General features: G+C 44.2%; 1 protein-coding gene across 2 annotated transcripts in view; it reads left to right on the top strand.

Moving 5' to 3' along the window:
* CARS2 (cysteinyl-tRNA synthetase 2, mitochondrial) overlaps positions 1–24,703 on the top strand; it is a 59,477-nt gene that overhangs the window by 20,447 nt on the left and 14,327 nt on the right. For both annotated transcript variants that reach the window (XM_050948923.1, XM_050948932.1), the window contains 6 exons: positions 2,652–2,719; positions 5,902–5,968; positions 15,965–16,103; positions 18,321–18,444; positions 19,690–19,788; positions 21,529–21,789. In XM_050948923.1, the coding sequence (XP_050804880.1) occupies positions 2,652–2,719; positions 5,902–5,968; positions 15,965–16,103; positions 18,321–18,444; positions 19,690–19,788; positions 21,529–21,789 (758 nt within the window). The remainder of the gene's footprint in view (positions 1–2,651; positions 2,720–5,901; positions 5,969–15,964; positions 16,104–18,320; positions 18,445–19,689; positions 19,789–21,528; positions 21,790–24,703) is intronic.

Here is a 24,703-nt window from a genome sequence, read left to right on the forward strand (position 1 = left end):
TCACTACTTTTCAATGAGGGGTTCTAGCTGGCAGAAACCTTTCAGTTTTTTTCTTAAATGTTCTAAGTCAAACTGTAGAAACATTCTTGTCTAGGAAAGAATGAAGGATTCTGAGTTCTCCTAGAAAGAGAGTGAGAACTGGATTCCAGTGAGAATTCAGTTGACGATTCTCTAGAAGCCAATAAATTAGGTTCTTTCAGTTAAGGAATGCTGCTGGAGGAGGATATTGTGAATTATTTAGGACAAATGATTCAGCTGCAAAAATAATTCTGCTAACACTCCGGAATACTGGCCCCCATTAGAAGAAAATCCCTGCCGTGAGGATAAATCATCTTCTAAAGATTTTATTTTTAGACTGCTCATCCTCTGGGAAGAACACCAAGCCAAAATTCTGAAAATCCTGATATTTTAGATTCTTTAATGGAACCATCCTCTGCCAGTGATGGGATTCTCTCATATAGAGGAGCGGGATTTGAAATAATTCAGATGTTGCTGATGCCTTCTCATGGAACCATGTGATAGAGATACTCTGGTCAAAAATTTAAAACTGTCCCGATCTTGAGGAGTTTGTCCCGCGTCTCGACCAGAGTACGGTTAGGAGGCCATTTGTCTCGATATTTTGTGTCCTGGTCTTCAGCAGCAATTCGGCGGAGAGTCCTTCAGTCGCGGACGGTCTTTGGTGGTATTTTGGCAGCAGGTGCTTCTGTCTTTGGCAGCAAGGTTTATTACCCCCTACCGAAATATCACCAAAGACCGTCCGTGACTGAAGGGCTCTCCGATGAATTGCCACTGAAGTCCTGGATGGGTAAGTGTAAAAGAAAAAAAACACCCTCCTTTCCCCCCCCCCCCCCCACAGCGGTCCTGATATTTTCCCCTTAACATATGGTCACCCTAAATCAGAATAACCACTGTGGGAAAGAGGACCATAATATACAAGGTAGATATCCCTAATACCAATATAAGATGATGCAGTGGCAAAGCCTAATGCAGAGCAAAATTATCTGGAGTGTTGTTCAAAGAAGTGTTAGGAGCGTTCCTACTCAGAGCGGCAAAGCACGGCACTATTCAATCCTGAGCAATGCCACAAACAGGAGATTTTGTGAGACAAGGGTTTGTGCCCGTCACAGTTACCTCATTGGTTTTGTCTAAATAGACTCTGTCTGAGAAAGGTCTTTTGTCTTAACAGGTGACAAAGTCACCCAACCCTCAGTCTTTCTCTCTCTCTTTTTTAAGCTCTGTAAGAGTGTGGAAATAAGAGGCTGAGGCTGTCTACACTATGGGTCCATCCACACTAGACCTCTGAACAATTCCATGCTGAATTTCCCCACTCACCAAGCTGAAGGGGACATTCAGAAGTATGCTTTAGCTAACCTTGCCCTTTAATTATTTCTTTTCCCCTCTGGCCAATGCTGACGGTGCCAAATTGTGATTAAAATCAGTTAAGGTTGCATAGGCTAGATACGGTTTCTGTATTTGATTTAAATAAAGTTCACATTGATAATAGAGTGTTTAAAAATCAATATGGCCCAAGCTAATTTTAAACCACGTGTATGGGACCAAGATGTGTTGGAGATGGAAGGGAGCAGGTTTATCCATGACTATTTGCAGGGATGTCAGATTTAGAGCATCGCAGTCCATAGGTATAAACATGATGCCGCCAGGACCATACCGTTCACGTGATCGGGTTATCTAAAGTGGGTGCATTTTCAGGGGCTTGCCTTCTGTTAATTAGGGCTGGTCTGTTGTACTAGAGGGGCAGCCAGGGAAATATCCGTCTTGTGTGAAAAGGATGCAGTCCCAGATACAGCATATTATTTTCAGTATATATTATGACTCCCCCTTTAGTTCATTCTTCTCTGGTCTTCCCACTAACTTTTTGCATGACTTTTAGCTCCTGAAACATTTCTAAGTCTAGATTTTCACAAGGAAAACAGCCTCCAGTTACCTTTGCTTTGGGAAGCTGCTGGTAAAAACTATTGATTGCTTTTCAAAATCCTTGGCTCACTTTCAAGTCCTTTTAAGGTGGAACTTCATTGTGTATGTGTGACCTTCCTTATATCTTGCCAGCATTGTTTCATCTATTACAGAACCCTTAGTATCACCTGCTCCTATTAAATCCTAAATTTGGTGAAGGTTTGTATGTCTCTTCCCTACTTTGAAACTTGCCCATTTTGTATGGGCATTGTTGTAAGGCAAAGCTTCTGAATTAGTTGTCTGGCAGTGTTACACCTTTATTCTATTTTTGAATTTGGCTGGAAAATGCCTTGTTTTGCATGAGGATACTATATGTTTGAGGAGGCTTTACAGGACTCCAAATATCACTGTGGGATGTCAAAAGATAAGACTTTTTTCTATTATTATTTAGAAGTGTGTGTGTTGGCATTTCTGGTAGAAACAAGCTGTTTATTTTCTTCCATTCCATTAGTTTTATTTCTTTAGATTGGTTTAAAATGTCCCCATCCAAAGCTCTGGGTGCCTAATGGTGTAGGATTTTGGGTAAAGCTGTGGTTGAAAATACGAAGCACTGCATTGAAATGGTTATGAAAAATCCATCCAAGTATATTCTACCTCCAGTTCCTCAAAGCAGAGTTTGCTTTTCCATCCACCACTCATTCAGAAGCAGACTAATTTAACTACATTTTTTCTTCCAGGGCATTTGCTTATTAAAGGAAATCAAGAAAAAATGTCAAAATCATTAAAAAACTACATTACAATTAAGGTAATATGTTGTTGTGAACTAGAGAAGTTTTGCTGTATGTGTGTTTAGTATGCTATAATTCATTATGGCGCTGATTTCAGGAAAACACGTGGACATGTTCAAATCATGTGCTTAAATCCTGTCCTTTATAGGAGCACTCTCCCCAGATTTCCAGACCTGAAGAAGAGCTCTGTGTAGGCTTGAAAGCCTCTCTCTCTCACCAACAGAAGTTATCTCTGTTCCCCACATTGGGGGCCTTTGTGCCCATTATGTTTTATTTGGGCATATTAACCTTTAGTAATCAGTATGACACCTGCTCTTACTCAAGGGTTGTTTAGAGTCCTGAGGCTGAGGCAATGGGCCATAATCAAAAGATATAGTTCAGTTCTCTTCACGTAGTGAATTTGAGACTCCTGTCTTAACATACATGAGCAAAGATGCATATTCTGGAACCCAACATTCATACCATCTATTAAACTGGTCAGCAGACAAGCAGATATGAATTCATTAACATAGGCTATTAGATTCTTTTAGAATCTGGGGCACTAATTTTTTGAGACTTCATTCCTTATCTCATTTAACATGAAGCAGGATTTGGTAACGTAAACCTTTTTATATGGAACTGACATTTATCTTCCAATGCCAGTGTAGATGGCTGTTGTAGCTGGCATTTTTTTTTAAATTTAATTTAATTGTATTTTTTTTTTTACTGTCATTCTCTTATTAACTCAAATAGATCTTTACCTTGTAGCTAATATCAAGTGCCAGGAGTGGGTCTGTTTCAGCCTATGCGATCCTGTTAGACGGTAATACCGTATTAGAGAGGCATAGGCTCTTGCCAAAAGCAGCTTTCTTAGCTAACGCCACAGAAGCACTCACTTCTGGTGGCTCCTGTCTATATGTTTATTAGTGGGTTTAACCACAGTTTTTGAAGTGGTGCGTAACAGTTTGTCCTTGATTACATGTACAATTAAGCTGTGTTTAGCACCAGTTCAGCTGCACTTGAGTGTCAGCAATGGGTAATTTTTCCTCATGTAGACAAGGATTAAAAGGCTGTCTCAGCATATACATTCCTCTCTCTCTGCCCTCCTGGAAGACTAATTATAATCCTTTGAAAATCAGAGTGCAATGTGAGCTGCTTTATTCTTAATTCTCCTGATGCTGTCTGTGTACGGCTAAGCCTCATCTGCCCTAGGAAAATTACCCATTGCTGCCAGTTTTGACAGTAATTTTCCTAGTGTAGACAGATGCTGGAGAGGAGTTGGAGGAATGAGGGTTAACGCAAAAAGAACAACTTAAAAAATTAGAAATCATCCACAGTTGCATTTCTAATGGGGCGTTATAAGCTGAGAGAGAATGTTCCTGTGAAGGTGAAGAGAACTTTGTCATAACCAGTAGTTTTTACATGCAGGGCAAGTCGGATACATTTAACAATAAATAACTGCAGACCCAGCACTCCTCTCTGCCATATCCCAGAGTAATTTTTCTTTAGTCTGAATATACATAGATTAGCTGTGACTAATGAAGGTAATCCTGTCCTGTAGGTAATTTGCAGATCAGTGAACCAAACTGCCTCGCGTTTAGTCATTCTGCATCGTGAAAGTTAAACCCTATATGGGACTTTTCATGTGAGCTCTAAAAAAAATCAAGGCTAGGATGATGCTGCCTACTGCCATCCCATTGTCTCCCCTGCCAGTAATACACTGAACACATTGCAAATAGTCAGTGAGGCATGACTTTCCTTTCCTGCAGCCACGTTCGATGCCCTTGATCAAGCTGTGCTTTTCTGCAGTATTCCACAGGCACACACCTTCTGGTCTGTTAAAATAGCTATTCATATTCTCCCCCCAAATCAGTTTCGTGTGAATATTTTCAGTTTTCCCACACATCCTATTTTGAAGAGTGACATGTTTTTCCCCTAAAACATAGATTTAAAAAATATACATATACCCATAGATACACATACCCATCTATCGAGATCTGCCAATTCAGATGGGCCTTGCACCAGCTCAGAGTTTTAATTCATACAGTTTATTTCCTTCCTTAGGCATAATACTGTCTTACCATACACTATCACAATGTCTTCAGGCACTTTGAATTTACTAAGCTATATAAAGCGTATAGACAGATAATTTAGTATCCCAGTCCAGTTCTTGATTTAGCTTAGCCTTGATTGCCCCAATTATTTCTATTTTCGTTTTAGACACTGTATGTGGTCGACATTTTGCTACCTTCACTGTGTCGCTTGCTGTAATATTGAAACAGAAGCTAAATCTCCATATGCATTTATTTGCTTTCCCATCTTTTCAGACTTGTACTAACTTCTCATTGCAATGCTATAGTTCAGCAGCACGTAGAGGTACTACCAATTTACTGCCTCTCATCTGCTAAATTAAAAGATCATGAATGTAGCATTCGCTGTTACTTGCCACTCTTTGTGCTGACAAGTAGACAGGGTTGTCAAGTGGTTGACCATTTTTAAATATACCATCACGATTTGAAATGGTTCTTTGGAAGACTCAGAGAAATTCTTTGTCACAGGAGTGAAGTTTTAAAGCAACCTTAACATTAATCCAAAATGAGGGAGTTACCCTCTGGATAAGTAGGATTTTGACAGGTCTTTATGGATAAATCAAGGTAGTACAGGAGAAGTTAACTTTCACACAGTACTGATTTTCCTTCTATTCCTACATAGTCTAAGCTCTTAATTATAACATAAATTAAACTCTAATCTAGTTCAACAAACCCAACATTCTGTTTGTGAAGCTAGCAAGGCTTCAGGGTACCTCCCCCCATTCTGTTGTATCTGAATCTCAGCACATTTCAGGTTTACTTTTCTCTTTGTCCTTCATACTGTGTGTTTTGTTTGAGATGATCATAATGATGAAAATTTAATCTCAAATGCATCTTTCAGTGCTTTATATCAACAGCTGGTATATATCTGACATTGCCTTGTTTAATTCTGCCACAAATAAACTTTAAATTAAAGTTGAACAATTAATATTTTAATCATTTTCATACTTCAAAACATTATAATTGCAAAACAGGATAATCAAAAATGTATTTATTAATCTTTCCCAAAAGGCTAAGAAATGAACACAAAATACAGAAATGCAAATCCAACGTGTAAAATTACACAATGAAGATCTGTTGTTTAGACTGTGTCTGGTATAATATTGGTTCTTTGTTTGTTTATTGATTAGGATTTTTTGACAAAGAATTCAGCGGATGAATTCAGAATGTTTTGTTTACGCAGCAACTACAGATCAGGTAAGAGGGAAAAAAAAGGGGCTGATTAGTTTGTCTTTTCACACAATCCTCTAAAATGCTGAGGAGTCAGTGCTGCAATGTGTTGGGTTATCTTCATGTAGAGCCAACTACTTTAATTCCCATGAGTAGAAGATTGCTCAGCACCTTGGTAGTGTGTGCTGATCTGTTACATGCTGGGAATTTTCATGCACGAACAGTTCACTGACAGAGGTCTTTTTGCTGCTTAAATAACTTTAGCTATTTGTAGGAACTACACTTTTCCGCTGCCTCAATGGTTCCTTGCTCATATTAGGGGTATGTCTACAATACAGTAGCACAGCTATGGCGCTGCAGTTGCGTGGCTGTAGCACTTTGAGGTAGATGCTTACCTCATTGACAGAAGGAGTTTTTCCATCAATGTAGTTAATCTATGTCTCCAAGAGGCAATAGCTAGCTCAATGGAAGAATTCTTCTGCATCTTCCCTGGGGTTAGGTCAGCCTAACTCCAGTGCTCAGGATGCAACATTTTTTATAGCCCCTGAGGGATGTAGCTTGGTTGATCTATTTTTTCACTTTCACTCACTTAAAATCGAAAGCTCTAGGAGTGCTGTTTATTCCTAAAATATTTCACAGAAAGGACTGAGGAGAAAGTTGACTGAAGCCTGGTTTACACTTAAAAATTAGATGGATCTAGCTAGGCTGCTCAGGGCTGTGACAAATTTTGTGCCATGAGTGCCATCGTTAAGTTGTCTTAACCCCCAGAGTAGATGCGACTAGGTTGATGGAAGAATTCTTCCAATCTACTGCCTCTTGGAGAGGTGGATTAGCTGCTCGAATGGAAAACCCCCTTCTACTGATGTAGGAAGTAACTATGGTGCTACCGCAGCAAAGCTGTTGTGCCACTGTAGACTTAGCCTGACTCTCAGCAACAGACCTCCATTACTACGGAAAATAAAGAACAAATTCTAGATGAATCTGTATGCTGAGCAAGCCCCAAATGTGGATGTGTGAGAGGTTTTCTGTGGCAGGAATGCTGCTATTATGGATGGCATGCTTCTCACTTCAGAGTCTCTGCACCTGTCACAAGACACAATGAGTTTTGAGCACATAAATGGATCCTTGACATGCACCTCAAGGCACTTGGACCCTGAACAAACCTGTTTTATTTTAAGAAATAGAATCCCAAACTACATAAATGTATGTACAACGTAATACAACGATTCAACAGCTCAGCCAAACCTTCTGCGGCTGCCCCTGGGGCGAGGAGAAGTGCCGACAGCCCTGCAGTGGATGAATGGTTACGCATCATTTGCTACAGCCTCATTCATTCATTTACAGGATGTGAAGACTTGCGGCAGTGAGTCTGGGCTCTTGTGCACATCTCTTCTGATAAAACATAAGGACAGAGGAAACCACACACTGTTGGTTGGAATCCAGTGGGAATAATGAGAATTTGCTGACAGTAACCTACAGAAGCAAACATGTATGTGTGAATGGCTGCTGCTGTCTATACAAGTGGGCACATAAGGTTAATAAGGCAGGACATGCTGTGGGACATGGGACTATCCTAAGGCCATGTCTACAGTGCAGAGTTAAGTCTACTTAGGTTTTGTCAACGATCATAAGTTGCTTTAATAATATCAGTGGAGCACATCCATGCAGCGCTCCTTTTGTCAGCTGAGCATGTCCACAGTTGTTGCTCTTGCATTGACAGCGTTGCAATTATGGGTAGCTATCCCACAGTGCATCTCACCACCCTCTGCCACTGGGCGCTCTGGGAACAGATCATGGTGCATCATGGGGACGTGCTTACTGTCCTATGATGCAGTTATTTCCGTGCCATCATTCCATGGACTTCGTTTCGTGCCATTTTTCAACAGCCCTTTAAACTGTGCACCCTTCATCTCTGCCTGATAGCCTGGATCCTGAGCTGCTGACCAGTCAGGTGATGAGCATTATGAACACAACACAGGTGGTCCTGCAGTATTTCATGAGCTGTGAAACAGAGTGTGAATTGGTGGTGCCTGCCCTGCTGTCTTCCATGGAAACAAATAATTCAAGATTGCTGCTGGCATTCATGGACCAGCTTGCAACAGCGGACCATCGGGATTGCATCGCGATGCAGGTCTGGGATGATGAGTGGTGGCTGCAGAACTTTTGGATGCACAAAGCCACCTTCTTGCATGCAGTGCTCGCCCCTGCCCTGTGGCACAAGGACACCAGACTGAGACCTGCCCTCACTGTGGAAAAGCAAGCGGCAGTTGCGAATCAGTTTGCAGTTTGAAAGTCTATGGTGTGGGCTACGGGGATGCAAATATATAGGACCATTAATTGCCTCCTGCTTTGAAGAACTGTGACTTTGGGTAATGTGCAGGAAATAATTGATAGCTTCAAGGCAATGGGATTCCCTAACTGCAGCAGGTTGATAGATGGAACACACATCCCAATTTTGACCCCTGACCATCTTGCAATGGAGTACATCAACTGAAAGGGCTACTTCTCCATGGTCTTGTGGGTGCAGGTGGATCACCAGGACAGTTTCACTCAACTCAGTGCGGGTTGGTCAGGGAAGGTGCATGGTGCAGGCATCTTTAGGAACACTGAACTGTATAGAAAGCTGCACATTGGGACTTTCTTTCCAGACCAGAATTTTCCAATGGAGGAATGTGCAAATGCCCATAGTGATCCTTGGACACTCTGCCTATCCCTTGCTCCCATAGCTCATGAAGCCTTACACGGGAAACCTAGACAGTAGCAAGGAGCGCTTCAACAACAGGCTCAGCAGATGCAGAATGGCCATTGAATTTATCTTTGGCCGATTTAAAAGGTTGCTGGTGTTGGTTTTTATTTTTATTTTTTTGGCCGGTTAGATCTCAATGAAGAAAATAATCCAATGATCATTGTGACCTGCTGTACTCTGCATAATATTTGCGAATCGAAGTGGGAAAAGTTTCCCTGGGGAGGGCTGCTGAGGCTGATTGGTTGGCTGCTAATTTTGAGCAGCCAGATGCAAAGGCAATTAGAGGGGTACAGTGGGAGGCTGTTCGAATCAGGGAGGCTTTGAAGGAGCATTTTGACAATGATTCCCAGTAGTGTGTCTGTATGTGACGTATTTGGTCAGGTTGCCATGAATTATCTCTGTAGTGCTCACTTCTTGAGCATTAGTGTAACGAGAAAATATTCCTACCTACAGGCACTGTTTTAGTGTTCACACTGAGCGATGTATGTACGTCACAAGTAAAGACTCAAGTTTAATAATGGTCTAAAACACAAACTTTCAGACAAACGGGACATGAAAATGAGGAACAGTCTTGCAGTTAGGGCTCTTACAGCTGGGTGTAATTCCAGGTGTGGTGTGCATGGGGTACTGCGAGGGACCGGGAACACGCAACGAATGCGGTGGGGGAATTTGGGGGGAGCATGGACCGGAGTTCTGTAGTGGCCAGAGAGGGCGTTGGGCACGGATTTGCTCTGATTGCAGGCTAATGAGGGACTTCAACATCTCTGTCTGGTCCTCCAGGAGCTTTACCATCCACTCCTGCCCCTGTGTACTTTCCTGGCTCTCCAGCCTCAGTCTTTCATTAACTGTCCCACTCCATGCTCATTTTGCTACATGGTGTGTCTGACTGCAGCACTTCGTGGAACATCTCCTCCTGGGTCGCTGTCTTATCGGATGGAGACGTTCCACCGGTGTGGAGGAGTGTGTTCTCAAGGGCATATCTGCAGAAGACAAAGAAATAATGAATAGAGACTGTATTAAGCAACAAAGAGTCCTGTGGCACCTTATAGACTAACAGATGTATTGGAGCATGAGCGTTCATGGGTGCATATCCACTTCGTCTGTTCACCCACTTGGTCAGATCCATGACATTCGTCTGACAAAGTGGGTATTCACCCATGAAAGCTTATGCTGCAATACACGTTAGGTGCCACAGGACTCTGTTGCTTTTTACAGATCCAGACTAACACGGCTACCCCTCTGATACCAGAGACTGTATTGTGAGTGCACTTACAGCCGTGAATCACAAAAGTTACACACACACTTCTTTGTCACTGTCCCTTGGCTAGCACACGGGTCGCAGCGAGTCCCAATTACAGTGAGTTTGCGGGAAGGGGAGTGGACAAGGGAGAAAGGGCAAGAAGGGACAAAGGGTGGTTTGTGAAGGGGGGTTATTATAAGTGGTTAGGGAAATGGTTCTGAATATGGGCACCCTTTTCCACGGGCTAGAGTAATTGAACCTGATATCTCACTCCTAAGGGTAACTCAGGATGCAAGGGAGTATCTCCTGCATGCATGTGGATGCAGACTGGCCTTGTATGCCCCTTGCCTGTGTACTGCTCTATTCCCTGCAGAAATAATTGCCAGGTGACACAGCAAAGTTTCCTAGAGCGAGGGGAGAAACAGGGCAGCTCTCCCAAGGAACCTTCAGCAGAGGATTGGAGAATATCTACAGGAAAGTTTTCCTAGAGATCTCTATGGAGGATTCCAGAGACATCCCCGTGTACATTAACAAACTTTTCCATCCTGGCCCCACTGTGTAGATGCACAGGCTTGGTTTTTAATTTCTGTCCCTAATCCCTCCTCCACCATATAACAAAGTGCATGAGAGCTCAGTCTTATCTCACCATGCACTCTCAAAGTAAAATAAGCACTTCCTGGAGCTCCCCTCTCCTGCATGCTGTGCACCATACTCAGAGTGCTGGGACTGGCTAGACCCCTCCAGAGTGGAGAAGAGCTCCTGACTCACCCCGCCACCAGATGATCCTGCCAAATGCGCCACTTCGTTCTCCAGCTCCACCTTCTCATCCACCACTTCCTCACTGGGGTTGAGTCCACTGGCTGCTGCCTGCAGTTCCCCCGAAGTATCCTGGGGCTCTTGGCAGTGGAGGTGGGATCGTCACCAAGGATGGCATCCAGCTCCCTTAGCAGCAGGTCTTAAGCACCCCACCAGAGCAATGGTTTGACTCGCTTGCCTTCTGGTACACCTGCCTACTGCGTGTCCCTTTCGTGCCCCTTCTCCTGCATGGTGCTAACAATCAGTCGTAGGTATCGAAATTCCTACGGCTGGTGCAAAGCTGCGACTGCACAACCTCTTCTCCCCATATACTCAGCAGCTCCGGTTTGCTCCACCTGGGAGCATGCCTGCTGCGTAGAGCCATCATGGTCAGCTGGGAAGATGCTGTGTGAACTGTGTACGCTGAGCAAACAGGAAGAGGAATTTCAAAAATTCCTAGGCCTTCAAATATGGGAGGGGCACATACCTGTGTACCTCCATGGCAGCAGAGTTCAAACTGCTGACCAGAGCGGTCATGATGGGCATTGTGAGACACTTCCTGGAGGCCAGTTAGGGTGACATAACCTAGTGAGATGTCTACACTGACACTGCGTCGCTCTAACTGCATAGCAAAAAGCTCCATGCTATACTCGGTGGGAGGAGTATTTCAGTGTGTACATCTCCACTGTTTTGTTGACAAAAGCTGACTTCTGTCAACAAAACTTTGTAGTGTAGACAAGGCCTAAGATAAAAAGCCAGAGTCTGTCTCCCTCTCTTGAGTTAGCTGTTGCAAACCAATTTGTGTGTGTCCGTCTATCTGTCCGTCCCCACTGTTTAATTCCTTTTTAAAGCTTTTTTTTTATTACTTGCTTCTGTATGCTGCCTTTTGCAACTGCTTCCTATATAAATTACTTAATGCAGAGAAATTCTGCCTTAATTCGTTCTTTGTACCTCCTTGCTCTCCTTTGCTTGTTCCTCAAAAAGCTCTGTTAGCCTGCTTTTGGCCCAACGACACTATGATAGCTGTCTTTAAGAGGAGGCATATCCTAGTGGGTAGAATACAGACTTGGGAGTCGGGAGTTGTCAGGGCTGATTACCCACTCTGGCACTTCGAGTGCAGAAGGTGGGGGCCCGCAAGGATTTTAAAAATTAATAATGGCCACTCCAAGCAAGTTACAATTTCTTTCTGAGCTTGGATGGGTAGATGCTGCCACCACCCAAGTGCAAAAAAAACCCCTTTGAAACCAGAAAGGCACACTTGGAAATTCCTTCCTGTGGGGTGCTCTCAAGCCATTTCAATCCCCATTCTGGGGAAGAGCTGAGAGAGAAAAACAAAAGAAATCAGCTGTTGCCGCCAGCTAATTAAACAACGTATGCACAAACCTCTTAGGGGACACACACAGAGCCCTCTGTTCTTAAAAAAGGTAATTTTTATTTAAAAAAAAAAAAAAAGAAAATAAATCTGGAACTTAGGCTTTTGCTAGAATTAAAAAATCCACTTACATTAATTAAACATCAAGAATAACCTTGAGGTCCAGCTTAAAGGTTACTAGCAAAACAAAAGCATTTGGGGTTACACAGAGGAGTCCACAAACCAATAAGAAATAAACAGAAATAAACCTAATGGCATCTTCCTAGACATTCCCTAATTTACTTACATATCTGGGCTTTCAGATAAGCAATCTCTAGGTATGATCTGATGGTTTTTCATATCTGGCTTTCAGCTTCTCACAGCATAACTGCTCTCTGCTCCCCTCTTTCCCAGAGAACCACAGCACATAGACAAAGAGAAGTTTTTTCCCAATTTTAAAAAGTTCTAGCCCTTTCATTGGCTCTTTTGGTCAGGTGCCCACTCCCTTCCTTTTACCTGTGGGCTTGTTAACCCTTTACAGGTAAAGCAAGTAGAGAATAGCTACTAAGAGGAATTCTATAGTTAACAGACTGGCTGAGTGTCCAGAAAAGGTAGTTACCCCTCCCCCACTTTATTTATGACAGGAGTCTAATAATCTAGGCTCGATAACGATCTCCTGAAACTCTGAGGTATGGACAGTGGTTAACAGCTCTGCTCCTCTGGCACAATGGAGCTGTCCACCAGGATGATAAAGGTTGTTTGTGCAGGAGACACAACTTTCTCGGGTACTTAATCCAAGGTGATTATAGACATGAATGAATGAACATAAGAACACAAGAGCTGCCACACTGGATCAGACCAACGGTCCATCTACCCTAGAATCTTGTCTCCCAACCGTGGCCAGTACCAGAGCTTCAGGGATAGCATACAGAACAGTGTGATTTTTTTGGAGTGATCCACTCCTGTCTTCCACTCTAGAGCTGGACACATTTGAACTGGACTATGCATCTGCACTTGACTGTAACTGTAGTGTAGTAGATAGGGATAAATCAGTGGAAGAGAATTGCTTTAATCAAAGTGGATTTCACTGTATTAAACATTTATCATGTGTGCTTATGTTACAGTTCCTGTGACCAGAGTAATTAATTGGGTAATCTTGAAGGATAAAAATTGGTATCCAATTTCTGTAACTTCTTTTTTAACCAAAAAAAAAAAAAAAAAAAAGTAAATGTCTGATTTGAAAGACACAGTAAAGTTTTATTTATGAAATCAACATTAATGCGACATTAAGACAAATTTTAATTGTCCACAAGTTGAGAATCTCTCAAATATAGAGCCAGATTTTGACCTCTGTTATAGTGGGGGTAAATCCAGAGAGAGTCTGTTTAAGCTGTTCAACTTGTTTTTGGATTTATATTGGTGTCAGTGAAATCAGGTCAAGCCTATGGCTTCCACCACAGTTTTAACTCTGTCTTGCACATACTGTTTACCTTTCTAAATGGTGTGTGTGTTTGCTCAGTGTTTGTGTAGTCATACAAAGCAGACTGTTGTAACACATGTGCTTGTGGGGCCAGAGGGAGGTTGCCAAGGAGACTGTAGGTCAAGCTAAGCACTGATATAAGGAGCGGTACACTATAATAAACTATACTTCGGTGTAAGTTAGTCAGAAAACATGTATATGTGGCAAGCAGTGTTACTTATGTTTAAGGCCCTACCAAATTCACGGTTTGTTATGGTCAATTTCATGGCCATAGGATTTGAAAACGTAAATTTCACATTTTCAGGTGTTTAAATCTGAAATTTCATGGTGTTGTAACCATGGGGGTCCCGACTGAAAATGGGATGGGGGGGTGTCACAAAGTTGTTGTAGGGGGGTTGCAAGATTGTCACCCTAACTTCCGTGATGCATTCAGAGCCTAGCGCTGAAGGCAGCAACCACAGAGCTTCCTGCAGCTGCAGGAGGTTCCCAGAGGTTGAGATGTGTCTGATCTTCCTCCTCTCTTCCCCCAGAGCAGCTGTGCAAGGGATGGACAAGTCCTGTCCCTCCCCCAGCCCAGCCGGAGCTAAGATCTCCCTTTGCTGGGGCACTCCTAGGAATAAGGAGAGATTGGACCCACATCCACAAGCCGCCTCCATCTGCAGGAACCTCTGGTGCTGCTGTCCAGTCCCAGAGTGTCCTGCAGCCAGGGGAGGCAATGTAAGGGTGGGTCTAATCTCTCCCCCACAAACACACCCAAAGCGGCTGTGCAGGGGATGGACAAGTCTTGTCTCTCCCCAGCCCAGCCGAAGCTAGGAGGCCCCTTTGCTGGGGCATTCCTAGGAACAAGGGGACATCGGATTTCACTGAGAAGGGCTTATTTCACGGTCCGTGGTGCGTTTTGCACAGCCGTGAAATTGGTATGGCCCTACTTAAGTTCAGTGGGTATGTGAAGGCTGTGTACCTTAGTCTGGCTTCATTCACTAGAGGAGTAAGGTTTTAAATTCAGCCCTGATATTGGTGGGCACAACCTCCAGTGGCCACAACTCAATGTGAGTAGTGCCCACTTACATTAGATTAAAGTAAAATTAAATTACAATTAAAATTTATTAAATTAAAAACTTACACGAGAGCTGCATTTGGCTCCAATATTACAGTGTAAGTTAAAGTATGTAGAACTTTGTGTAATTTAGGAAGATGATCCTCACCTGATGTCAGTGGTGGGTGCAGATCGACTGGTGCTGTCCATGGTTTGTCTGCGGGTGTAGCCAAAGACGGACTGTTCTCAGCACTATTTCAAAAACTATGGTTCAAACCTGAGCAGATTTTTTTTTTCTATCCAAAGCAAATATTTATTAGTAAGCCCTGACTTTAATTGCAGAGCTTTCACATAGGCTAAAACTAGGATCCCTCTTAGTGCAATACCAAGCTCCATGAAATACATTGGTATGATGGACTGAAGATGTTATTATAGTTAATTAAATATATAATATGTATGCCTCTTTAAAAACAGTAAATATTTTGCATTACACATCAGGAGATTTGATAATTTATTCTTGATTTTTATGAGTGAGTTATATACTTAATTTTTTAGTGGTAATTACAAATATGGCTGGTTTAACTATTTTGGGGCCCCTACTAGATCAGTGCTTCTCAAAGTTGGGCCACCACTTGTTCAGGGAAAGCCCCTGGCGGTCCGGGCCGGTTTGTTTACCTGCTGTGTCCATGGGTTCGGCCAGTCGCGGCTCCCACTGGCCGCGGTTCGCCGTCCCAGGCCAATGGGGATGGTGGGAAGCCGCAGCCAGCACATCCCTCGGCCCGTATCGCTTCCCAGAGCCCCTATTAGCCTGGAGCGGCGAACCGTGGCCAGTGGGAGCCACAATTGGCCAAATCTGTGGACGTGTCAGGTAAACAAACTGGCCTGGACCGCCAGAGGCTTTCCCTGAACAAGCGATGGCCTGATTTTGAGAAGCACTGTGCTAGATAGAAACATTCAGCACATGAAGGACAATTGTAAAATATCAGATTCTGCTTCAGATAGGTTTTTTTTTTCTCAATAATCTTTGGGCCATTGTATTTGCTTTCTATAAATATATGCTGTGCCATTTTTAATTACTGGATTGTTTTAGAACCATAAAATCTAATATGCCTAAAGATTAATGTTTTTAGTTTAATTCATAGGTAACTTAACAAAACTTTTGCTGTGACAGATAAATAGTGAAGAACTCATATTGTAATATTTTCTCATGGCCCTGTTTTTAGTTTAATTCATAGGTAACTTAACAAAACTTTTGCTGTGACAGATAAATAGTGAAGAACTCATATTGTAATATTTTCTCATGGCCCTGTTTCCTCTGTATGTTGCACAGTATCTTCTGTATCATAACATCTAAATGAATTTTTTATTTTTTTAGCAATAGAATTTGGTGATGACACCATGAATGACGCAAAGAACCTCCTTCAGGCCATCTCTTCTTTTATTAGTGATGCAAATGCTTATATGAAAGGACAGCTGGTGTGTGACCCCATTAAGGAAGATATACTGTGGGAGATGTGAGTGCAAATATATATATTGTATCACTTGAAGATTCTGATTATATGAATGGTAATTTGTGAACTCCTGATTGATTATTAGGGATTGAACTCTGTGCCACATTGCATGTCATTAAAAAGCTGTACAAAAATCCATCTGGTCAAGATAAAGGGGGAGAATGAGAAGTAATATCCTCTTCCTTTTCACTTTCCAATTGCTTTTTTTCCCCTTTCTTCCTTTAGTTGATGCACTTTTGCATAGTCTGCTACGCTCTGATGCATGGTGTGTATGTAGTGTAGCCTTACCTAGGTTCCTTTGCTCCTCTTGACTGACATAACCTCTCAATTGAGTTCTGACGTGGAGGAGAGGAGAGAGTGGGATGTGGAGAGGGCCAGAAAAAAGGTGGTATAGGGAAGAATGAGATCACAGCTGGGTGGGGCAGACCCTGAAGACACAGAGAGTGATTTTGCTGTGAATGAGACAGAAGGTGATAGGGAGCTGAGGCTGGCAAGATTGTGGTCCCGAAGGGCAAGTGGACAGGTCATAGTTGAAAGAAGGTGAATGAGCTCGGTATGCTGCTGAGAGCGCGTCTCTGGCCAAACAGGAGGATGTCAGCAGCTGGTGGCAGCCAGTTGAAGAAAGTTAAGGCAATCCGGTATTGTAGTGTTTGGGACAGGAGGAAAGGAAGCCGAAAGGGGATATCAGTGAAGGATTTATAGGATAAATGAATTTAGGTGCCAGCAATGTAAAAGTGGCTGAGATTAAACAGGTGAGTGATGTTAATGATGGGGCAGTGGTAGATACACAAAAGAGAAAGGACCCTAGTGGTGACCTCAAGAGCAACAGTCTGTCATAAAGATCGGCAACCTTTGGCACGCAGCCCATCACGGAAAACTGCTGGTGGACCGGGATGGTTTGTTTACCTGCAGCATCCACAGGTTTGGCCGATCACAGCTCCCACTGGCTGCAGTTCATCAATCCAGGCCAATGGGGGCTGGGAGAAGCAGCAGTCAGCACATCCCTGGGCCTGCGCTGCTTCCCGCAGCCCCCATTGGCCTGGATTGATGAACTGTGGCCAGTGGGAGCTGCGATCGGCCAAACCTGCGGACGCTGCAGGTAAACAAACCGTCCTGGCCCGCCAGTGGCTTTCCCTGATGGGCCGCATGCCAAAGGTTGCCGATCCCTGATCTATCATCTCATGAGCAATTGCCACCAGACACAGAATGACTACAAAGGGAAGAGCAAAACAGAGTTAGAAGGGAGCCAGAGATGGCAGCATAATGTCTGAGGCTCTTAAGCAGGCTATAGTGCAATCATTCATGTCAGATGACTTACTGAATTCAGTGGGAATAAACAGAGGGTTGATAAGCAGTGTAGGAGAGGAGGCCATTGACAGCTACACACTGTTTACAAGTTGCCATTTATCCCCTTTTACTAATAAATGCACTGGTAGCATTGATTCTTCCACTGGGGGAGAGAGGGCAAGAGCACCTCCCATATTGACACCCCAAAGCTTCTCTGTAACAAAGGGCCTTCAGGCCTTTCCCTCTGAGCCAGGTATTGCACAGACGCGGTGTTGGAGTCGCACTAGCACCGCAAATGAGAAAAGAGAGCTTGCTCCTCAACCTGTGTCCTCTGATGTGGCATCAGTGCTGCACCAAGGCTCCTCGCTGATTCCAAGTCAGCTCTTTTGCAATGCTTTGGGATGCCACATGCAACTTGGCTCCTGCAGATCTCAGACCCACAGGTAGTGTGAAAGATGGCCTGCTAAAAAAACCAACCAAGCAAACAAACTTGTTACTTTTTAAAATTATAAATGAGTTTCCCAAATAACAGCTGAATGGCCAAACTTTGTTCATGTAGCCATTGATAACTGTGAATTATGATGTCATATTTCCTGAGTGGATGTAACGGTTCAGTTTTAGATCAACATAGCTTTCCCCTTTTGCACTGGAAAATGTATTCTCAGTGCTGTAGCATTGCCCATTATGGTACAGCTAGGAACAGAGTAGGGTAACCGTATAGCAAATGTGAAAAATTGGGACGGGGGGGTGGAGGGTAATAGGAACCTATATAAGAAAAAGAGCCAAAAATTGGGGTTGAACCTATAAAATGGGGACATCTGGGCACCCTAGAACAAAATAACAGTGTCATTTAGATGACTCCCTCAGGCTGATAGTAGATGAATTTAGTACTCTGCTGGCAACAGTGTCCATCCTTACCTTTTCTTTTCTCAGGCTAGCCAACACAAAAGCAAATGTAAAGGCTGCATTTGCAGATGACTTTGACACCTCCAGGGCTGTTGCTGCAATTATGGACCTCATTCACCATGGCAACAGACAGCTTAAGGCTGTTACTAAGGTAACCCATTAGGATAGAGAGATCAGAAAATGACAGCTGTCTACAGTCCTACTGTTTAATTCAGACAGATTAGTTTATTGTTCACACAACAGACCAGCAGAAACAAAGCTCTACAGATTGTTGACCTTAAAGACACACATTTGTCCAGACTGCATCTCTAGAATTCTGTGCTATTATTTTATGCTTCACTGTGTCCAAAGCACGTTTCTCTCCTGCTGCCTTGTATTCATAGGGAAGACTTCTGAAAGACACCTGAGGGTGTTGTCATATGCCATAGGCTTTAATGCTTGTTGCACATACCTGCTTTCTACCCGTATAATACCGACAAAGAGTGGACTGGGGATTGATTGATTTATTTTGTAAAAAACGTCATTGTTATGACCAGGACTTCCAAGTGCATGGGGTGGCAATGGCGGTTAACACAGCACCTGTTTTATTCACCCTTCACCAGTTGCCTCTGCTATCGGCAAATCATAAATGCAGTCTCAAACTGCCCCTCTAAGGCTCCAGCTATACTTCAGATCATACATTGGCAATTTGAGGCCCCAGTTAAAACCTGATGCTGAAGCAGAGGAGGCTTTGGGTGGCTGATTGCAAGAGTTCAAGGGTGGAAATAAAGCAAAAGCACAGCCCTGGGGGGGTTCTGATCCTAATTTTGGCACTGATGCTATCTTTGGCCTTGGGTCAGATACTAAACTTCTGTGCTTCATTGTCTCTGACTGCTTAATTATCAGTCTCTTGGTGTTAGCAGCCAAATCCTGCCAGGGAGTCTGAAAACGGCCTTCACGGTGCCTAACTCAGCAGGACAGAAGGTGACGTTTGAAGCAGCTGATGTAATTAATTAACCTGAAGAACTTCAGCTGTTAATTTAGTTTTCATTTTTCTTCATGCTCATAGGCCTTGTCTACATGGGAAAGGGAGTGGGTTGTTTTTTTTTAATAACCCAAAACGGGAATTTAAAATGCAATAGTTATGAGTCCCTGGGGTGGACACTCTTATTCCAGTATAGGAGTGTCTATGATTTAACTTAAAAGCCTTCCCAAATGACATAAGTGAAACTGAAAAAAATCCCACTCTTCTACCAGAATATTTCTCCGCATGGATGGATTATACTAGCATAACTGGTTTAAAAAAAAAAAAGTTTCCAAGGTAGTCAAAACCATAGACTTCAAACCATATATTGGCAGCTTGAGGCCTGCAGTAAACTGTATTGGTCACCAGCTTTGTTGTTGTGATATGTAACAGGAAGGTGGATCTCCTAGAAGCCCTGTTGTGTATGGGACCATGCTTTCCTATATAGAGGACTTCTTTAACACTGTTGGAATATCTCTTGGAAACAGACAGGTATGAAACCGCTCTAAAGATCTATCATGGGTGGTGGTGGTTTGTATTATAACAACAATATAGTAACAGCAGCAGCATTACATCTTACAGAATATTTTACAAAAATAAAAGCACAATCTAGGTAAAACTGGTGGTTCTGATTGTTGTAACGGATGCAGAAACACAGATGTAAATTGTGTGGGTTAGAAGAGAAGGAAAATGAAACACAGCTGAACAGTGTAGAACAAAGTATGGGCTAAATTCTGCTCTTGACTATTCCTATGCCTCTTCTATTGCGGCATTGGTGCAGTGGAAATGAGTTTGGGGCGTGAAACAAGAATATATTTGTGACTGACGTCCTTAAGTACTGGCTAAGGTAGAAACAGGGAGGAAAAGGAAACCAGTGAAACGCCAGAGCAAGAGTGCTATGTGGAGAGACGCTAAAAACCAAAGGCAATAATCCAATACTATATAGTTAAAAAATAAACAGGACAGGAACTGAGAGCTGTTCCAGGCTTGTTTTCTGTGGGTCCTAAACTTTGCAGATGCTATTAAATTCTTAACAGGGAGCAAATTTCCTTTTGTGAGGTAGAAGATCTATATCATAATTTTTGATGGATTCAAACAAACATCCATTTCTTTATAGTATATGCACACACAAGCCTTTTAAAATCAGTAACTTTTCAGCCATAAATTGAGGTAGTTCCTTTGTATTACTGTGTTAGAGCAGCTTCTGATGTATTTGGCTTCTGAACAGCTGTGTATGTTAGGAGCTGGCTATTAGTCCACACATTTGCTTTATGCATTTGTTGTGGTTTTTGGTGACATACTGTATTTGGGGGAATCATGTAATTTTCATGTAGGACATATTAATCTGCATTCTGTGCCCTTTGTACCTAGTTAAGTACATGCTTTTCTGACCTTTTGCACACTTTATGGGTTCTCTTGGGCTTTCAGGTGGTGCTGAAGATGTTGGTGTGGGGTAGGATTAGAACCCTGAGAACTCTGTGCCTGGTTTTTCTCGAAGAGAGTTTGTTGTAACTGAATTGAAATAATGCCTTGATAAAGGGATGACTGTTTGGATCTACTGCAAGCATGCCAGAGCCACTGCCTTTGGAAGTGGATTAAGAGCATCCACAGATGGAGTTAATCAGGAATAGCTATTCTGGAATGACTTCCCTGTTTAGACAAGCCTGGAGTAGTTGTCTGTTTGCCACTTGCCTAGCCATTGTTGGATGGTAAAGTTTCTGTAGACATCTGAAAGTCAAGTCTTGAGGGATTTGGAAATGGATAAGATGCTGGTGCAAAAGTGCCTCACAACTAGAATAAGTTACACTAGCAAAGCACGGGTACACCACTATAACTGTGTTCAGTATAGCTAAAGCTGTACAACTTTGTGGGTAGCAGAAGTGTGATTGCAGCATGGACTAGCATTACCTGCTCCAGCTTTAATCTAGATCGCACAGTTCAAAATACCAGTGAAGACATGATGGCATGAACATGTGATACAAGTATGTACCTAGGGTCCATAGCAGCATGTAGAGGCTGCATCACTGCAACAATGCTACTGGTTTTAGCTGTGTTAGCTTGATTAAAAGCTGGTGGAGGTATGCCAACCTGTGCTGTAATCAGACTCCTGATTGCAATGTATACATGCCTTGTGTGTAGACAAGCCCTCCTTAAGCAGTATTCATTCAACAGAATACATTCTGAACTCATTTTCTGATGTAATATTTTAATGCTGCTGCTTTTGATTTATAGGTTGTTCCAGAAAACAAAAATTTAGCTATGCTTTCCAGTGTGATTGATGAGCTAGTGAGCTTCCGTGTCAAGGTGCGGAATTATGCTCTTGCTATGCCTGGAGCAACAGAAGCAATGCAGGTGGAAGGTACCATTCTAACAAAGGAAACAAAACAGGAAGAGAAAGAGACAAGACAACAGTTATTGCTGGAGCGAGAACCCCTTCTGCAGGCTTGTGACAACCTGCGGCGAGACCTTGCTGCATTTGGAATCAACATAAAGGTTTGAGAAAATACTGTCTTTGCAACTCCTTTAGTAATTCTTAGAATCGTAGAACTGGAAGGGACCTCGAGAGATCATCTAGTCCAGTCCCCTGCACTCATGGCAGGACTAAGTATTATCTAGACTATCCCTGACAGGTGTTTGTCTAACCTGCTCTTAAAAATCCCCAGTGATGGAGATTCCACAACCTCCCTAGGCAATTTATTCCAGTGCTTAACCATTCTGATAGTTAGAAGGTTTCTCCTAATGTCCACCCTAAACTGTCCTTGCTGCAATTTAAGCCCTTTGCTTCTTGTCCTATCCTCAGAGGCTAACAATAATAATTTTTCTCCCTCCTCCTTGTAACAACCTTTCTTCTTCGAGTGCTTGCTCATATCGATTCCAATTAGGTATGCGCATGCCACATGCACACTCATTGGAAGATTTTTACCCTAGCAACACTCGGTGGCTCAGCTGGGTCGCCCCCTGGAGTGGCGCCGGATATATACCCCTGCCCACCCAGTGGCCCTTCAGTTCCTTCTTACCACCCATGACGGTCGTTGGAACTGTGGAGCGCGGCTTTGCTGATATCCACATCCCTAGCTTCCCGTAGTTCTTTGCTCTTTACTGTGTTTATAGTTCGAGTTCTTGTAGTTATAGTTAGTGTTAATAGTTGCAGGGGGGATTGGGGATTAGCCCCTTTCCTCCACCCCAGTGCGGGCCCATGCCCGAGGCACTGAGATTCAAACCGTGCTCGGCGTGCCAAAAGCCGATGCCAATAGGGGATCCCCATGACTCCTGCCTCAAGTGCCTAGGGAAATCCCACCTTGTTGACAAGTGCCGCATTTGCAAGTCATTTAAACCAAGGACGAAGAAGGAGCGGGACTTCCGTTTGAAGCAGCTCCTCATGGAGTCGGCACTTAGTCCAGCAACATCGGCACCGAGCGCCCAACAGACTGCCTCCATAAGGAGCGCCCCTTCGGCACCGGATCACTCTGGTACCGAGAAGGAGTCCCAGCACCGACTCCTCGGCACCGCTCCCTTTCCCTGACTGGGAAACAACATAGTGCTCCGACTCCGGCCTTGGGGAAGGAGCACTCGTCTAAGACTGTTCATCAAGCACCGTCATCCGCTGCGGCACCGTCGAAGCTGGCACCACAGATTGCAGCTCCACCTGGCACCACAAGGGCCTTTGAGTCCGGTGCCAGACAGCTCCCCGGCTCCGGCTGGTTGAACTTGTTCTCCCTTCTACGCCAGAGACCTTCTCTATGGCAAGGAAGGTCATTGCTATGACGGAGCTGATATGTCCTCAACCCCCGGTGCGGGTTGTTCAATCCATCGGCAAGCCGGCCCTCGTTAGGCCTCCTTCCATCGGTCCACCAGAGAGACGTCATTCCAGATCACTGTCTCGCAGACGCTCTCGATCACGTCGTTCCTGCTCCCGGCACCGCTTGCAGTCCTGGCACCGGTCTCCATCGTGGTACCGGTCGCACTCGCGGCAACTTTCAACATCTCGTTCACCAGACAGATACTCCCGGTACCAATCTGGCTCTCGGCACTGATCTCGGTACCGTGTATCCCACAGTCGCTCCAGGCAAAGGGACTCGAGATCCCGGTCGACCTCCCGGCACTGGTACGATAGAAGGTCCCGGTCTTGCTCCCGGTACTGCCATAGCTCCCGGTACCGCCCTCCCAGGGTCTCTCGGCACCACCATGGCCTTTTAGACACACATCATTATCGTCTCAGGCTGGCAGTGCATTCTGCCATCAGGAGGGGGAATCTGACGTCCCCAGCCATATCCGCAGGGACAAACCCACGAACAAGGGCCTCATCACTGGTCCTTCTGGACACCATGGGCATACCACCAGGCCCAAGGTGCTCCATCAGTGGCTCAATGCTCGGCCCTGTCACAACACCGGGTACCAGAGGTGACAGTGAGCCGCCCTCCCCCTATGGGCACGGACGAGGCTCCAATTCCCTCTGCAATCACTGAGGTTCCACCTGATGCAGATGACGCCCTTCAAGTGCACGACCCACCTCAGGACCAGTTGGTCTCAGGCCTCTCCTCCTCGCCACCTGATGAGGCAGTAGCAGGAACATCCTCCTCAGGCCCTCCACCAATCCATCTCGGAGCCCATCAAGACCTCTTGAGGCAGGTGGCCCAGAATATGAACTTGCAGATGGAGGTGGTCACTGAAATAGAGGACCCAGTCGTGGACATCTTATCGGCTGATGCACCCACTAGAGTAGCTCTCCCGTTCATCCGCACTATACAAGCCAATGCGGACACCATTTGGCAATCCCCAGCTTCAATTCCAGCTACAGCTAGGGGAGTAGAGAGAAAATATATGGTCCCCTCAAAGGGGTACGAATATCTCTACACCCACCCACCACCCTGCTCGTCCAATCTGTGAACGAACGGGAGTGTCATGGCCAGCAAGCTTCCGCTCCTAAGGCAAAAGAGGCTAGACGCATGGACCTCCTAGGCCGCAATATATACTCGGCTGGGGGCCTCCAACTTAGGATGGCAAACCAACAAGCCCTCCTAAGTCAGTATAACTTAAATACGTGGGTGTCCGTGGGGAAGTTTACGGAGCTTCTTCCCCAGGAGTCCCGTCCAGAGTTTACGGCCCTGCTTGAAGAGGGTAAAAAGGTAGCAAAAACCTCCCTCCAGGCCTCCCTGGATACAGCGGACTCAGCTGCCACAACTCTGGTATCCAGAGTGACGATGAGGCGTATCTCCTGGCTCCAGGCTTCAGGCCTTGCCCCTGAATTGCAACAGACCAGTCAGGATTTACTCTTTGAGGGCCAGGGCCTTTTCTCAGACAAAACCTACCCCAGGTTGCAAAGTCTGAAAGACAACCGGGTCATAATACGCTCGCTGGGTATGTACACGCCAGTGTCCCAACTAAGGTCCTTCCGCCCCCAGCCACA

The sequence above is a fragment of the Gopherus flavomarginatus genome, chromosome 1 (genome assembly GCF_025201925.1).
Source record: "Gopherus flavomarginatus isolate rGopFla2 chromosome 1, rGopFla2.mat.asm, whole genome shotgun sequence".
Lineage (NCBI taxonomy): Eukaryota > Metazoa > Chordata > Testudines > Testudinidae > Gopherus > Gopherus flavomarginatus.